Here is a 17,442-nt window from a genome sequence, read left to right as displayed (position 1 = left end):
GTTTTGTTGGCTGCTGTGTCCATTAACACTGGCTGATTGAGTGGCCTTGTTCTGCTTGCATTTGGGGAAAGACAGGATGACAAAATTATCATTGGAAAGAAGGGTGGTCAAGAAAATGATGCCATCAGTTTTCACCAATGTTGGCCTCTAAAGGCCACTGCATGGTGTACCTTAGCACTCACATAGTGATGTTTTTGTCATGGGCATGTCTAGGCTCAGGCTTGTCACTGCAACCCTCACTTCCCAGCCACTGTGCCAGAGGGCAGAATCATGGCCAACACTCACAGCTTGTACATTCTGGTGTTTTCCACAGGGGACAGGCATATGTAGTTTCCCAGATGCTACTACAGCTACTGATCAGTGCAGGGCAAAAGGGCTTCCACATGGCAGCTTTCTCTGCAGTTTTCCCGCCCCTGTCTCCTGGCAGCAGTCTCCCCCACAATCCTGTGCCACCAGGGCTTTTCATTTTACAAAAATTAGTAATTGTTACAATGTTGCAACGATATAGTAATATTCAATTTGTATTTCAGGTTCCTTGGATTCCCAGCTTTTATTTTTTTAAAATAAAATAAGTTTTTAGCACTTTTCATAGAGAGTATATTTCTGTCGGACTAGGATCTGGGAAACCCAGGTTTGAATCCCCACTTTGCCATGGAAACTTACTGGGTGACCTCGGGCAAGTCACACACTTTCAGCTTCAACCCTGACAAGTATTTGGGTGGGAGACCAAAGGAATACCAAGGCCTGACACAGAGGCAGGCAATGGCAAACCACCTCTGAACGTCTCTTGCCTTGAAAATCCTAAGGGGTCGCCATAAGTCAGCTGTGACTTGACGGCAAAAAAAATTTCTTTCTCCTTACATCTCTACAACACGTTAGAGACTTACATTTTTTAAACATGAAAGCTGGGAATTCAGATAACTGGATAAACAGATTGTTATAATCTGATATTCTAATAGTCAATTGTGGGTCCAATCTACAGATACTTAAATCTACGGATTGGGCCCACACTGACTAAAGACAGATAGTTCTGCGAACTTGGGGACTCCCCAGGTTTGCAGAAAAATCTGAAAATGTTTACAAAATTAATTGGGAGATTTAATCCCCTCCCAAAACAAAATCATTGTCTGATCATGTGCATTGTGGGGGGCATAAGTCAGGACATGGCTGGCGGGTGGAAGCCAGGAGCTGTAATGGTCTTTCTGGTGGCAACAGCAATTGGGTGTGTGTGTGTGGAAGCCATGGCTAAGAGGGAGACGGGATCCCCCCGCAAGTGTCACGGGTCCCCACTTTTCAATATATCTAATTCTCAATGTGATCAAAATATATAGATGCTTAAATCTGGAGATTGGAGCCATGAACAGATGAGCCAGATGTTTCTACAAAACTGAAAAAAAGCCCTGGATAAGCAGAAAAATCTGAAATCTTAAAAAAAAAAACATTAATTTCCCCCCCCATAATAGAAGGACCACCTGTAGCTTTAAGAAATGCCTTCAGTGGTCAGTGCTAGGCAACCACAACAGCTTTCAAGCCTTGGTCTCTGTCAGTAAAAGGCAGGTGGGTGCCATATCCTTTCCAGGGCTATTTTGGTCTTTGAAGGAGGTCTCATTGGGGCCAGACCAAACAGCAACAGCTTGGAAACATTCTATTACACAGCTAGCATGACTCACCCAGACTGGGCTGCTTGCTACTGTTCAACAGCAGCCAGCTCACAATAGCCAATATGGTGTCGTGGTTGGAATTTCAGGTCAGGGTCTAAGAGACCCAGGTTTGAATTCCCACTCTACTGAGAGAGCTAACTGGGTGACCCTAGGCTAGTCACGCACTCTCAGTCTAACCTACCTCACAACATTGTTGTGATATTAAAATGGAGGAGAAGAGAATGATGTATGCTGCTTTGCATCCCCATTGTGGAACAAGTTGGGGTATAAATGCAGTAAGTAAATAATAAATATAGCTGAAGATTGGGAGCAAATAAAAGATATATTGATGGGTGGGTGGGAAGCCGAAGAGAAATCAGGGAAAGTTGAGGATCTGGGGGCTACCAGGAGGAGGGAAAGAGAAAATATTGTAGGGAGGGGGCTACAGGCGAGGTGCCTCCTGCAAGTTCTTGCAGGAGTTAGCTCATTTAGCACCACAAAACTGGGCCTGGCCTAGGGTTGCCAGGTCCCTCTTCACCATCAACAGGAGGTTTGGGGGGGCGGAGCCTGAGGAGAGTGGGGTTTGGGGAGGGGAGGGACTTCAGTCCATAGAGTCCAATTGCCAAAGTGGCCATTTTCTCCAGGTGAACTGATCTCTATCAGCTGGAGATTAGTTGTAATAGCAGGAGATCTCCAGCTAGTACCTGAATGCTGACAACCCTAGCCTAGGCCAGTAATTGGCATTGCACAACTCAGTGAAAGGAGGACAAGCTGAAGATGGGGTCAGATAAAGGTAGGTTGACTGGTAGGTGGGTGGGAAGCAAAGAAGGAAGCAGGAGAAGAGGAGAGGCTATGGGGACTTTGAAGGAAGAAAGAGAGGGAATTGTGGGGAGAAGCAAATGAGATGTCCCTGCAAGTACTTATGGGTCTCCCACTTGTGATATTCTGCCGGGTTTAAAAAAACAATAACACCCTGTGATGGGGGAAGGCAATGGTTGCCACAGAGACAAGGGCAGGGGAAATGTCTGCTATGTGGGCAGGACTTTCCACACAGCGGCCACCCAGGCTTTGCAGCAGCCTTTCCAGAAACTTTGCAGCAAAGCAGATTTGGGAAAGATTGGAGAAATGCCCATTTCCCAACAGCAGCAAACCCAGAGTAAGTAACCCATGTGCTAAGGGCCTCTATCTAAAGGGAACGATTGTTAACAAGTTGCTAGGAGGCCATAGAAGGTGAAATAGGTGAACACGGCTTGTCAGCAGTAGGCTAGAGGCACTGAAACGTTTTACCCAACCCCAGCTGAGTCCCTCAGCAGTACTGCATATTTTCTTATCTCACTGAAAAGAAACAAGTCAGAGGTAACCAAGCTGTTTCCTATCAGCCACCCTCAGCTTTTTGACCATCTGACCTTGAACTCTCTGGGAATCCTCAGCTGCTACTGTTCAGGGCACAGGCTGGGAGCAGCCGAGCTGGCTTAGCAAAGGAAACTGTGTTTGCTTGCCTATTTCCCATCCTACTGAACTCCGTTCCCCCTTGGCTGTGGCCCAGTTTTGCATGATCCCCTTAACTGGGGGCGTGAGGCAAAGAGGAAACATGAGCTGTGAGGAGGAAACTGGACTTGGCGCCCAGACACACAGCACAGTGTCCCACGCCTGGTCTTGAATCCAATTAGTTCACAAGTTCAGGCCTTGACAACTCTATTTGCATACACTCTGGGGATTGTTCTGTTTGCCCTCCAGGCTTCATCACTATCACTTACCCATTAGCTATTCTGCGCGAGCAGCACTGGCCAATCAGTTTCCTAAGCCCTGGGAGCCTCTTAATGAGCAGTGACCCAGAGGCCGACTTGACTTTCTTTCTTCCCTTCACTGTTAAGGCCAGACTGTCCTTCTCCCCGGTCCATTACAGGGAGTTTACATTAATGTATTTGTTATTCGAAGAATTTCCTCTGGCTTTTGAAAATAAGCAGGGACAGAAGTCTGAGGTTTGCCATCCTGACACCAAGATATTCCTCAGCAATACTGCAGCGATTCTTTTCTCAGCTTTCAGAAAGAGTGCCCGAGAAGGGGAACTCTGAGCCACAGTTTATCGTCTGCTTCAGTTACAGATTCTGGAGTATAAAATGTGAAAAAGGAGTGTGGGCTCCAATAAAGGGGGTCTTTAGTTCGAAACCCTTCCAACAGGGACACTGCAGAGGAGATGCAGGAATGTTATCTGTGAAGTGCATCCAACTCACTCTTGGAAGAGGTGCTGCTGAGACTGGGGACAAAAGGTTTATTTGCTTATTGTCAAAGAGGGTCAAGCATGATTAGAGGTAAAGGTCCCCTGTGCAAGCACTGGGTCATTCCTGACCCATGGGGTGACGTCACATCCCGACGTTTACTAGGCAGACTTTGTTTATGGGGTGGTTTGCCAGTGCCTTCCCCAGTCATCTTCCCTTTACCCCCAACAAGCTGGGTACTCATTTTACCGACCTCAGAAGAATGGAAGGCTGAGTCAACCTTGGGCCGGCTACCTGAAACCAACTTCCATCGGGATCGAACTCAAGTTGTGAGCAGAGCTTTTGACTGCAGTACTGCAGCTTACCACTCTGCTCCACAGGGCTTGGTAGCCTCATTCTTCACTAGAAGTGAATGTTGTCGAAGGCAAAAGGGAACCATTTGACACACAGCCTGTTTTCATGTGGATGGATGTGAGGTACTGGGAGTTTTCTGTTAATGCTCAATCTGTTGCTTGATGGCTTAATTATGTGCGAATCACTTTTCCCCATGATGAACCACCCGATGTATCATTGACTGCTTGTCCTCCTTGGAGTGGATTTAATTTCAGTGGGGCTTGGACTAATGTACCATCTCCCCTTGCTTTCTAGGGCGAGTGCGGCAACTTCATCCGCCTTATCCAGCCCTGGAATCGAACTCATCTATATGTGTGTGGCACTGGGGCATACAATCCCGTTTGCACCTTTGTCAATCGGGGCCGTAAAGCACAGGTGAGGTATTGCAGGACCGTATGGCCGGAACTGAGTCCACAACACTGCTAGAAAAACTTAGGGACTTGGTCTCGGGCCATTCTAAGAGAAGATACCTTAGACCACACTTGGAGCCCAGTGGGAAAGAACACTGACCACATTCAGCAAGGCCCAAGGGACTGATCTTCTCCGTCCTTCTCTAAGCACTGAATCTACTACAAGGCTAGGAAAAAGAAGGAAGGGCCCATTTATAACCATGTTAAGTGAAGATTAACAGTAGTGGTTTAGATTAACCACTATTTAGTGGTGAAGATTAACAGTAGTTGAGATTAAATGAGATACAGATGCTCCTAGTCTCACCCTTTTTTGGTAAAGGTAGTCCCCTGTGCAAGCACCAGGTTATTACTGACCTATAGGGTGACATCACATCCCGACATTTCCTAGGCAGACTATGCTTATGGGGTGGTTTGTCATTGCCTTCCACAGTCATCTTCCCTTTACCCCCAGCAAGCTGGGTACTCATTTTACCAACCTCAGAAGGATGGAAGGTTGACTCAACCTTGAGCCGGCTACCTGAAACCAACTTCTGTTGGGATTGAACTCAGGTCATGAGCAGAGCTTTAGACTGCAGTACTGCAGCTTACCACTCTGCTCCACAGGGCTCTTACTTATTACTGCATACCTTTTTACTGCATACCCCATTTTCCTCAGGGGCATTGTTTTAAGCTATACCTCTATTCCCTCTAACAGTCATGTGTTGATCCACAGCACCCATCCACTGAGTGCTCAATGTCTTGGAAACTGGGCTCTGGGTTGGCTCTGGTTGCTTCCATACTTATGATTATGTTGGAACCCAGTCACCTATCACAGCCTCCTGCTGAAGAACCTCTGCAGTGGAGCCCAGTAACTATTCCCCCAGTCGTGATTCTGTAACTTCTGGTGGGAAGTGGTGTATCAAAGCTTTGGACTCTTTGTGTATCACAATATCAGGCCAGCCAGGATACAGTTGGTTCTGTCTGACTTCATTTGTTATAATGCTGGATTTGGAATGTTGCATTTGCTTTAGCAGTATTTCAAGAAACGGAGTGGGAATCATTTCCCCTGTCCATCATTATTATAGAAAGGGTTCATGAGAAGACTTGCAGAGTCAGGGCTAGAGATGATCTTTTCATGTTCCTTCAAAGGGAAGAATCCCAGACAAAGGTCCATCAGCATGAACAGACACACAAGAACCTTCAAGCCAATGCCCACAGACCATTGGGCAGTATTGGACAACGAGGATGTCAATGCTAGGAATGGCTTCTCCAGTTGGTCCAGCCAATGGAATCTGGCAACACACTTCTGATCTCCAATGCAAAAGCTTTGCCATAAGAACTAATTGCATAACCACGAGCCTCTATGTTTGGTTATACTAGGAAATTAGTTGTGTCTGCTTTTAAGGTATACCTTTTATAGGTATATCAAGGGACATGGACATGTCTTGCAATAAGCAGATCCATGTGCCATTGCTTCCTCTATCCACTTGCAGCAATCAGGTTTCTGTTACTAACCACAGAGGAATGCTGAGCAAGGTTGGAGGTGCACACCAATTATATGCAGGCATGAACACATTCATTGTATTGAAAAAAAGTAGTTTGTACATGCACTGTACAAACAATGTTATACCCATAGAGTCATATTAGGTTGCCCCCTTTATACTAGCTCTCTTCCTATACCTTTAACAGTTGGTGAACATATAGAGTAAGAAAATAATATAGGACAAAATCTAAAAGTACTAGTGCTACATCCTGATTTGAATGTGCTGTACACTTCTGTTTATTCCGCTATGAAAGAACTATAACAGAACTGCATAAAGAACAAAGCCTTGGGGAAAAGTAAAAAAAGAACACTTTTATACAAGGACAAATTTAGGAAGGGCATCCAAACTTTAAGAACAGCTGAACAAGGCCAGTTCTAGCATTTGAAATAACGAGAGCCATTGCGGAAGTGGAGAAAAGCAGGAGAGGCTTATGGAGCTCTATAAGTGGAGGGGGAGGATAAAGCAGAAGTGATGTTAGCTTTATCATTGTTTGTTACATGCTGGCCTTTGTTAACAATTCTACAGTTTTATATATATATATATATATGTGTGTGTGTGTGTGTGTGTGTGTGTTTGTTTGTTTTTTCCCAAACTGCATTGGAGAATTTGGACATTTTCGTAGAGTCTAGCATATTATTAATGTTATTATTATTCCAAGGCAGTTGGGGAAATTCTCTGGATATGGTTTGATTCTGCAAAAAGCTGCCAACCCCCTGATTCAAGTGACTGGAAAAAGCAGCTTCAGCTTTAAGATAGCTGAATGGCTGCTTCAGCCTAACATAATTGCACAACTAGTTATCTCAATGCTACAGGTAGGTGCTGGTTTAGAAGCAAAATGAGCACATTTGGGGCCACATGCACACAGATCAGGGAGCAGATATGTGCATTAACTTCCCAATCTGTGTACCTTGTGGTACCGGTTCTTGCCAATCACACTTTACAGAGATTCTGACAGGGAGATAAATCTCCAGGTTTTTTAAAAAGTAACTTGTTAACATGTTCCCAGGAAAGGAGCCTCAATAACTGAACAGGAAGCTGCTAAAGTTCAAGAACATGGATCATAAATACATATAAGCAGAAATATTGACTTGGAACCTAACCTTTCTCTCCACTCCACATTAGATACTTCCGTTCCCAGAATAGGGGAATTTTTTTGCCAATCCTCCTCTCACTGCAACCCTGCAATTAAACTTCCATGGTATTTCTCAGGGTCCACTGATCAATGGAAGCACAATTTCAGGGGCCGTAGAAGACTGCAGTGGAAAAGGAGAGTGGAAAAATAGCCATTTACGCACTGTACCTCTGCTTGGGTCGCTTAGGATCCTAGTAATAATATTGCCATTTTTAATGTACAGTGAAGACGTGAACTACTAATCTTGTAAAAACTGTATTATACTTAGGGTTGCCAACTTCCAGGTAATAGCAGAAGAACTCCTGCTATTACAACTGATCTCCAGCCGATAGAGATCAGTTCTCGTTCTGGGTGGAGGTCATCTTGAAACTCGCGGTATTATCATCAGGGTAGGCAGGACCAAAAATTTTTCTTTCTACTTCCTGTCCCCTGGGCGGGAACTCCAGTTTCCGTCCTGCCTTGATCAGGGTAGCAGCTTCGTTTTAGAACTCCGACTGGTTGTGAAAGAATTCCTTCGTGTGTTTCCCATTTGTGCTAACCTTTGTCTAGTTTTCCAGTGAGTTTTTCCTCCCTCACCATCTTGCCATTTGCCGGCGTTAGCCGCGAGCGCTCCCTCCTCTCCGCTACTTTTAATCCCTTCCCCCCTTCCTTTCTCCGCTCCCCACTTCGCCCCGTTGGGCAAGATGGCAGACGCCAAGAGAGACTCCGACTCGGGCCTCCTCTCTGAGGAGAACCATGACTCAGCCCTCGTCGCCTCGACAGGGCGACGTCAAAGAGAGCAGTCTGTTAGCCGCAGCGGCGGCTTTGCAGCCCAAGGCGCAGAAGGGCCGACCGCCTCCAAAAAGGCACGCTCCTCTGAGCCGCCTCAAAATGGCGTGAAACGCAACGAGCTGCGAGAGACTGCAACTTCAGCCAATCCGGCTAGGGGCGCCTTAGAGGAAGCTCTCCTTTCATTCCAAAGTCTCCACAAGGGGGTAACGTAATGCGTTCTGAGGAGGAGGCTCCTCTCACTCGGCGGGAAATGATGGATTTGTTTATTGGAGTACTGGACAGGCAGGCTCAAATGATGATGGCCCTTAAAGATTCCCTTACCCCCTTATGCAGGGCACGGATTTGAATCCTGTTCCTAACCCCCCCAACGCTCCCAACAGGGGCAGGGGGAACACTCTAACCCTCATTGGCGCACTAAAGCGGCACTCAAAGCCCCCCTCCCACACTCTCAATCTCTTCAAGCCCTGGAGGATGCCTCTTCAGTGGCTTCAGAATCAGAAAGTAGAGAGGAAGGAGATTTTGACTCTGAGGAAGACAGCCCAGTTCTTCTAGAAGAACAGCATCCCTGTCTGTTCTCAGCCGAGGATTTTCAAGGACTGCTAAGCAGGGCTCTGGTAGCCCTAGACCTCAATGAGGATCCAGATCCTGTGGCTGAATCCTTACCTAAACCCAGAAAAAGGGAGTTAAGGAATTTCTCCCAAGTACCAAACCTCGTGTCTGGGAGATTCCATTCCCAGAATTTTTTGAAAATCAAGTACAAGCTGAATTTGACAAACCATTAGCCAATAGACAGTTTCCTGCCAACACAAAGAGACTGTATACCATGGTTCCCCAGGCCATGTCTCTCTTTCAGCTTCCACTGATTGATGCCCGAGTAGCGGCGGTCCACTCCCCTGATCTACCATTTGAAGATGGAATGGGGACAATTAGAGATCCGATGGACAGGAAGGCGGAGATTCTTTCCAAAAAGGTTCATGAGGCCTCCGCACTAGCAATTCAAGCCGCAGCGGCAACCTCTATTATGGCCAGAGCCTCCATTGTGTGGCTCAGGAAAATTATTCAGATTTATGCAGGGGAAAACCGTAACAGACTTCTGAAGGCCTCCACGTTCATGGCAGACGCATCTCTTGATGCCATGTCTTTTGCAGCTCGTGCCGCCACCTCTAACATTGCCATCAGAAGGGCACTCTGGATTCACCCCTGGCAAAATGAGCTCAAAACCAAAACACTAACCATGTCATACCCTTACACTGGGGGAAAACCTTTCGGGGAAAGGCTAGAAAAAATCCTGGTAGAGAACAAGGATAAGGAGAAGGTCCTTCCAAAAAAAACCTACAAGAAGGAGAGGAAGCATTCCTCCTCCTATCCCAATTTCACATCTTCCCACTCTCTGGCACCCTTCAGGCCAGAACAACGCAGGGGTTCCTGGAGCAACAATAGAGGCTCCTTTCGTAGAGGGGGAAACAGATTTTTTGTTTCCCCCCCCCCCAGGGACAACATCAGTTCTTGGGCAACAAGGGAGACAAGTTCTCCAAAGCCCCAAACAGTGACGCCACGTCACAACCGGTGTGTGTGGGGGAGACTTCTACTATTCCACCACAAGTGAGAAAGGACCTACACAGACGCATGGGTTTCCCAAGTGATCTCAACAGGTTATTTCATAGAATTCACATCTCCCCCCAGAGACAAATTTGTGAATCCCCCAAAATCACTCCGCAGGGAAAAGCATCAGCGAACCCTGGACGCAATACTACACCTTCACCAAATTCAAGCCATAGAACCGGTCCCTCACCCTGAGATTGGCAACGGGGTATATTCCATCTTTTTTACAGTCCCCAAGAAAATGGGGACTGGAGGGCTATTTTGGACCTAAAACATCTAAACAAAGGTCAGTTACAAGAAGTTCCGCATGGAGACCCTCCGCTCCATCATGGAAGCACTACAGGTGGACCAGTTCCTAACTATCTGGACCTGAAGGAGGCATACCTCCACATCCCAATACACCCCTCCCACAGGAGGTTTCTCAGATTTTGCTATGCCAAGAGACATTAACAATTCAGGGCACTTCCCTTCAGTCTGGCATCCGCGCCCCGCGTCTTCACCAAAATACTGGTGACGCTGGTGGCCTTGCTTCGACAGGAGGGAATAACGATATTTCCCTCTCGAGACGACATCCTTGTTTACTCCAAGTCCAAAGAAGAGCCCCTGGCCCACACGGCCAAGGTAGTTCAGACTCTCACCAACCACGGGTTTCTTGTCAACCTAGAAAAGAGCCAACTAATCCTGACACAGGGATTAGAACACCTGGGAGTCATCATAGACACTCACAGGAACCTGATATGCCTTCCCCAGGACAAAATTACCAAGATCCAGTCCATGACTCAATCAGTGGTCAGTTCCAACCATGGCAGGATCATGTTCCTCGCCAAATTACTGGGGAAGATGGTAGCCTGTCTAAGCTCGGTTCCATGGGCCAGGTTCCACTCAAGATCGCTTCAGGAGCTCCTCCAACCCTATCAGAACCTCATCACACAGAGCAGGGACAAGTCCATCCCTCTGCCCCTGAAATTATGCCAATCCCTCCTTTGGTGGTGCCAAAACAGCAACCTCAACAATGGGGTGCACTTCGTCATAGAGGACCAGATACAGGTCTACACAGACGCCAGCCTAGAGGGTTGGGGAGCTACCTGTCAGAACCAAATGGCTCAGGACCAGTGGTCACTAAGAGAAAGGAGATTACACATAAACATACTAGAACTAAGAGCCATTTGGTTGGCTCTACAACACTTCAAAGTCTCCTACGTCGCAGACACATTCTGATATGCACGGACAGCGTGTCCGCCAAAGCGTATCTCAACAAGCAGGGGGGGTCGACATCTTCCAAGCTCCATCAGGAAGTGGAGATCATTCTCTCCTGGGCAGAAGTAAGCCTTCTGTCTCTGGCAGCAGAACACGTCAGAGGAGTTCTCAATCTCCAAGCCGACTAGCTGAGTCGACAGACTCTAGACGAAGGGGAATGGTCTCTCAACAGAATAGTTGTCAGGCAGATTGTGGAGAGATTCGGCCAGCCCAAGGTGGACCTGTTTGCTTCAGCGAGCAATCATCTACTTCCGCGTTTCTTCACGCGTTACTTCCACCAGGAGGCGGAGAACATGGATGCTCTCCTGTCTCCATGACCGAAGAAACTACTGTTTGCCGTCCCTCCCATTCCCATACTCCCAAGGGTCATCAGAAAGATCAGGAAGGAGGGAGCAAACATCATTCTCATTGCTCCGCTGTGGCCGAGGAGACCTTGGTTTCCCAGCCTGAGGGAGCTATCCATCCAGATGCCCTGGGAACTCCCAAGCATCCCAGACCTGCTTCATCAGGGTCCATTGTTTCACCCAGAACCTCAATGGCTTCACTTAACCGCCTGGCAATTGAAAGGAAAGCTGTTGATTTTATTTATATGAAAAATATTGTAATAATATTGGTATTTCTCCATTTATATAGTCAGATAAACTTTTTAAAAAGAGTTTTTTTTTATTTTTTAATAAGAATATAAAAGAAAAATTAAATGCCAAATAATGACAGCAGTTACAATTAAATTGATTACACCAGAAGAAAAAGAAAAAAAGAATATAACAATGATATAATGAATAATATGCAATAAAAGACAGTAGCAATTATGAGCAATATATAGTGAAATAATAATAACCATTAAACAGTAATTATCCTAATATTCTTAGCATAAGTCATAAAATACTTTGTTTAATAATAAACACAGTATTGACATTAAACAATATTATAAAATGAATTGTGAAGTAAAATAAATTAAAAAAATACTTGCAATGGTAAATATTGTTTTATATTTCTAAAAATACTTCCCAAGCATTGCAAATTAACCATGCAATCGTGAAGGGGGCCCCAAATGCCCATAGGAGCCGGTGTTACCCCCACGCCGGTGTCCATGCCACTTGTGCCATGCAAATTGGCAAGGACAACGGTGTAGGGCGACTTATGCTGGCCCCCTTGGACTGCGGCAGCGGCGCGGCTCTCGGAAGCCAACGCAGCCTCCCATCGGCATTTCCCTGGCATAATATAAATAACATGCTTTCCATTTATCTTGAAATTCTTTAATTTGTCAACTTTGCCATTACTGCATAATCAGCTCATTTACTCTCCCAGTGCCATGGGCACTCTTCTGCTTTCCATTTTGCTGCAAGTGTTCCTCTATCCACTGTTATGTATCTGAGCAGTTCTTCCAAAAATTTTGGAATATTTTTGGGTAAAATGCCCAATAGCATACTCTTAGCTTCCGTATTAAATTCAACTTTTAAAATTTTCTGATTTCAACATATATTTATTTCAAATATTTCTTTTTCTTTTTACACATCCATCACATATGATAAAAAGTACCATCCACCTCTTTACATTTCCAACATTTCCCTTTATAATTCTTGTCCATCTTCTCAATATCTTTTGGAGTAGTTTACCACCGATAAACATCTTACACCAATTTTCTCTTAATGTTTGACTGGCTGTAAATTTTATACCTTTCGTCCGCAAGTTTTCCCATTGTTGGATAGATATTTCTTCCTTGAAATTTTGCATCCATTTAACCATACATGTTTTAACTTGTTCTGTTTCTGTATCAAATTGAAGTAATATTTTGTAAATTTGTCCTAGTAAATGTTCTTTTTGTTGCATGATCTCCTTTTGAAATTCAGTCAGTTCCCTCCCTGATTATGCCTCTTCCTGTGTGAATGTTCTTTTTTAAATCTTGAAACTAGTTAGATAAACTTTGATGACCTCATGTCAATATTTTTATCACTTGTTGGCATTTGATAGCATATCTTTCCACAGTCTCAATGGATCAGCTATTAAGCCTTGGTCATTATAAACAAATTATGAAAAACCAGTTATATGAAGATTCAGATCCTATTTTATTCGTTTGCTCCATACACTCAAGTCTGATTATTAATATCCCATTAATATCCCATTCCTCACCTTTCGGCAGCTGGGGTCGGCGTGGCTGAGGTGCTGCTGCGGTGCCTCCAAACCTGTTTCCCAGCTGCCGAAAGGCTTTAAAGAGCCTTTCGCCGACTTTTTAAATTTCACCGACTTTTTAAATTTTGCCAACTTTTTAAATTTTTAACGGGGCGTTTTGCCCCATTGAGAACAGTGAGGCTGCGCCTGCAAAAAAGCAGGCGCAGCCACACCATTCTTCCTGCCGGCATGCTGAGCCAAAAGGGGACAGGAAGCTGCCTACTGGCAGCTCTGCCCCCAGAACGCCCCCTGGGACTCCAGCGTGGGCCTTTGCACTGGTGGTATGCCAGCGGAAGGCACTGCCAGGATCCCTGGGTGGTGCTGCCATGGCAGCGCTGGGAGGACGGCATCCGGGCCTCCCCACTGGCATCCGGCCCATCCTGGGCATTGTAAGTAATGCCGGCACAGGGGCCTAAACGCCGGCACAACCCCTTCCTGGCCTCTAAAGGACTTTTGTCATTGGAGGTCAGGAATGGGCTGTAAATTTTTATCCAGAGATTTTTATCCAGAAATGAATTTTCCTTTTGACAAAACCATGGTAAATAATTTGGTTCTTACTTGCTCTATGTATATTTAACCATATGAGACATAACAAAATAGGAATAATAATCTGGTGACATTTATTTATTTATTTATTTGTTCATTTGCTTGGCTACCTATTTGCGTATTTAAAATGTGTACACTCCACCTTTTATCCACATTACTCATGGCAGTTCACAAGATATTTAACAGGAAATACAATATAAAAAAATCAATACAAAATAAGACAAAAAGCAATCACTGACAGATTACACTAACAGCAAGATTAGTTTATCATTCTAACTATTACTAAAATGCTGGGTAAACAGGAAAGATTTTGCCGAGTTCTTAAAACTCAGCAATGTAGGTGAGAGCTGAATGAGCATGGAGGGGAGAATTCCATAAACATAGGCACCAACACAAGGAAAATTATACACCTTATCTCAAAAGATGTGGGCATCCAGAGCCAGGCCTCCATCGGACATAACAACCAGGCAAGTTCATATGGTTTATAATATAAACATCTTTAAGATGCAGAAGCCATTCTTGATAAGGAATCCTAGGATAGGAATTTTCCCAGTGTGGTGAATCTGGCAATCCTCAGACAGTGAAGAGAGATAGGTAGATGCTGCTGCTGGATATGTACATATGAAAGACAGGACATAAATATTTAACATGGGGGTCTTGGTCTCAACAGAAGTGTGTACGTGTACTTGAGAGAGACAATAAGACTTTTGCATGCTGCATTCTCTGGCCAGACCCTGCGGTTCCTGCTTCTCTGGCAGACTACCCTGCCAGCTCTAACTCTCTGCTCCTCCTCTCCTCAGGCTTTTGAGCTGAACCAGTCCATCCAGCAGGGAGGACGGGGAAGTAGAGCAGTTGACTCCTCCCTCCACCCGTCTCCAGTGGAACGCAAGGTGGGAATCGCGCTCTGCCCTGCCCTTCCCCAAGGACACATCTGGCTCCTTCCCTACCATGCCCGAGCCTGGGCTCTCTAACCTTCATTTCAACTGGCATGCACCTAACAACTAACAGGGGCAGGGGCCAAACCCATAGGAAATGGGCTGGCCTCTAAATTCACCCCCTCCCATCTAGTAATGAGCGCGCTTCCTGTACAGCTTCTCCTTGCGTCTCCTTTCTTAAGCTAACACCTTCTTCCCCAGGCTCGCACAAGGCTTGTCACAGGAAAGCATACTCTCGGAGGTATCTGACTTTATTGTACAAGAAAGCTCATGTATTTGAATAGCCTGGTCATCCACAGTGTTCGGACAGTTTGAAACTGGAACAAATGGGATTGCTATGTCAAATTGATATTTAATTGAAGTAAGGATACATGAATAATTAGGAGTTGATCAACATTATTATAATGATCATTGGAAGGAGGATATGGTGCAAGTCCTTTATTTTTCCTTCAATTGTTTTGCGAATATCTTGAAAGATTAAGCAAATGGAGCTCGGTATGTTTAGCCTGGAGAGGAGGTGACTGAGAGGTGATATGATAACCATCTTGAAGGGCTGTCATATAGAGTATGGTGCAGAGTTGTTTTCTGTTGCCCCAGAAGGTTGGACCAGAACCAGTGGTTTAAATTAAATCAAAAGAGTTTCCGGCTAAACATTTGGAAGAACTTTCTGACAGTTAGAGCGGTTCCTCAGTGGAACAGGCTTCCTCGGGAGGTGGTGGGCTCTGCTTCCCTGGAGGTTTTAAAGCAGAGGCTCAATCGCCATCTGTCAGCAGTGCTGATTCTGTGAACTTAGGCAGATCATGAGAGGGAGGGCAGGAAGAGTTGTGTCAGTGCTTGGCTCTCATGGCCCCTTTTTTCATGCCCAGAGTAATGCCTATTGCCACTTTGGGGTCAGGAAGCAATTTTCCTGCCGGCCAGATTTGCCAGGGATCCTGGAAGGGCTTTTCCCCATCTTCTGGGCATGGAGTAGGGGTCACTAGGGGCACGGGGGAAGTAGTTGTGAATTTCCTTCATTGTGCAGGGGGTTGAACTAGACCAGGGGTCAGCAAACCATGGCTCCCGAGCCACCAAGCTCTCTTTGGACCCTTGAGTGCGGCTCCCCTTCCCCCCATCCGTGGCTCCCGAGCTCTCTTTGGACCCTTGAGTGCTGCTCCCCTTCCCCCCATCCGTCGGCTGAGCTCTGCCCCGCCCCTCCACCTCGGATCGGGGAGGCTGTGGCGGTTTTTTTCTCTGGCCTCTTATCCTCTCAGCCCGAGAGGCCCCTCCCCCACCCTCAGTCTCCCTCCCGGAAATTCCCCAAATGGCTGGGAGGCGGAAGCCTCTGTCTCCTCCTCGCCCCGTGGCGGTGGCGTGCGGTGCTGTAATTCCAGCCCCAGGCCCGCCTGCCCTTCAGCTGTTGGGCGGGGTGGATGTCTTCCGCCCGTGCCTTCACGGCGGCGGCTGGAGCCTGCTCTACCCTGGTTGCCGCTTCTTCGGCACCGGCCTGGTTTCCCTGGCCGGGGGCATGGGGGGGGGTTAGAGGGGCGGCCGCTGCAGCAGCCCGCCAGCCAGCCACCGCGGGGCAGGACTGGACGGGGCTTACGGGCGCTTCTCCCCGGCTGGCGGCCTCGAAGGGCTCCCCTGCGGCGGGACTCCCTCAGCCAGGGGCATTCCAGCCCCCCCCCAGCCCCGTCGAGCGCCCTTTCTGAGCGGTGGCAGTGAGCGTCTCCCGCGGCCTCCGTCCCGGGACGACCTGCCGCCCTCCCGCCCTAGCTGAGCATGACCTTCCTCGCCCCGGCAGGCCGACCTGTTGGGCACGTGGCAGAACAACCTGGGCTCCCGGATGGTCATCCAGCCACCCGACGCCGCCGGCACCTTCCGCAGCACCTACACCACCGCCGTGGCCGCCTCCCAGGCGCCCATCCGCCAGTCGCCCCTCTACAGCGCCCAGCACCTGGACGGCTCCCACCAGCAGCCCACCTTCGGCTTCACTGTCAACGGGAGCTTCTCAGGTGGGCAGCGGGCCGCCGCCGCTCCCTCCCCCAAAAGACAAAGATGCCACCTCCCCACCCCCACCCCGAGGTTGCGATCTAAGTTGCTAACCAGGGATGAGAAGCAGCCGTGGCCAAGACTGACAAATAAGTGGGGGGTTAGAAGCAGGGAGAGAGAAATGAAGGCATCTCACGGAAGGAGAACAGAATGAAGGAAGAAGAGTGTAGTAGACAATGATACTCTTGCATTAATCAACTTCATTCATACTCCCCCTTTCTCCCCAGTGGGGACCCCCAGCAGAACTGGCCATGTTTGATTCATGCACATTTTCCCCATCCAGATTCTCAAACTCTGCATGGGGGGTTATTGGCCATTTATGAATGGGAGGTTTTGCCTTGGATTTGCCACTCAGATGCACATTTTCCCCATCCAGATTCTCAAAACTCTGCATGGGAGGTTATTGGCCATTTATGAATGGGAGGTTTTGCCTTGGATTTGCCACTCAGATGCACAACTCAGCAATAAGCCCCCCTGCAGAGTTTTGAGAATGCAGGTGGGGAAAATGTACAGTGTTTGTCAGTCATTGTCATGATTTAATTTTATGGATACCTTACTTACTTTTTTCCCTCCGCAGAGGCCATGTCTACCCACTGGCTTTCTTGTCGGTAGATCTGGACTCCGAGGAGGGGGGGGGGAAAGTCCCCCTTCAGAGGCCAGGTCTACCAATTGGCTTCTATGGGCCTCCGGAGGCCAGGTCTACTGCCAAGAAAGCCAATGGGTAGACCTGGCCTCCCAATGGGACTCAGCCGGAGGCCAGGTCTACCAATAGGCTTTTATGGCGGTAGACCAGGCCTCCAGACGAGGACTCTAGACA

The 17,442-nt window shown here is 47.2% G+C and overlaps 1 protein-coding gene across 2 annotated transcripts in view; it reads left to right on the top strand.

Moving 5' to 3' along the window:
* Window positions 1-17,442, top strand: part of SEMA3F (semaphorin 3F) — a 152,997-nt gene that overhangs the window by 95,197 nt on the left and 40,358 nt on the right. The window contains exons 4-5 of one of the 2 annotated variants that reach the window (XM_056861157.1): window positions 4,508-4,627; window positions 14,463-14,552. In XM_056861157.1, the coding sequence (XP_056717135.1) occupies window positions 4,508-4,627; window positions 14,463-14,552 (210 nt within the window). The remainder of the gene's footprint in view (window positions 1-4,507; window positions 4,628-14,462; window positions 14,553-17,442) is intronic. The other variant, XM_056861163.1, reaches the window with a different exon arrangement.

The sequence above is a fragment of the Euleptes europaea genome, chromosome 1 (assembly GCF_029931775.1).
Source record: "Euleptes europaea isolate rEulEur1 chromosome 1, rEulEur1.hap1, whole genome shotgun sequence".
In the NCBI taxonomy this organism is placed as follows: domain Eukaryota; kingdom Metazoa; phylum Chordata; class Lepidosauria; order Squamata; family Sphaerodactylidae; genus Euleptes; species Euleptes europaea.
Note: the sequence above shows the minus strand (reverse complement) of the source record. Positions and strands in the feature narration are given on the sequence as shown.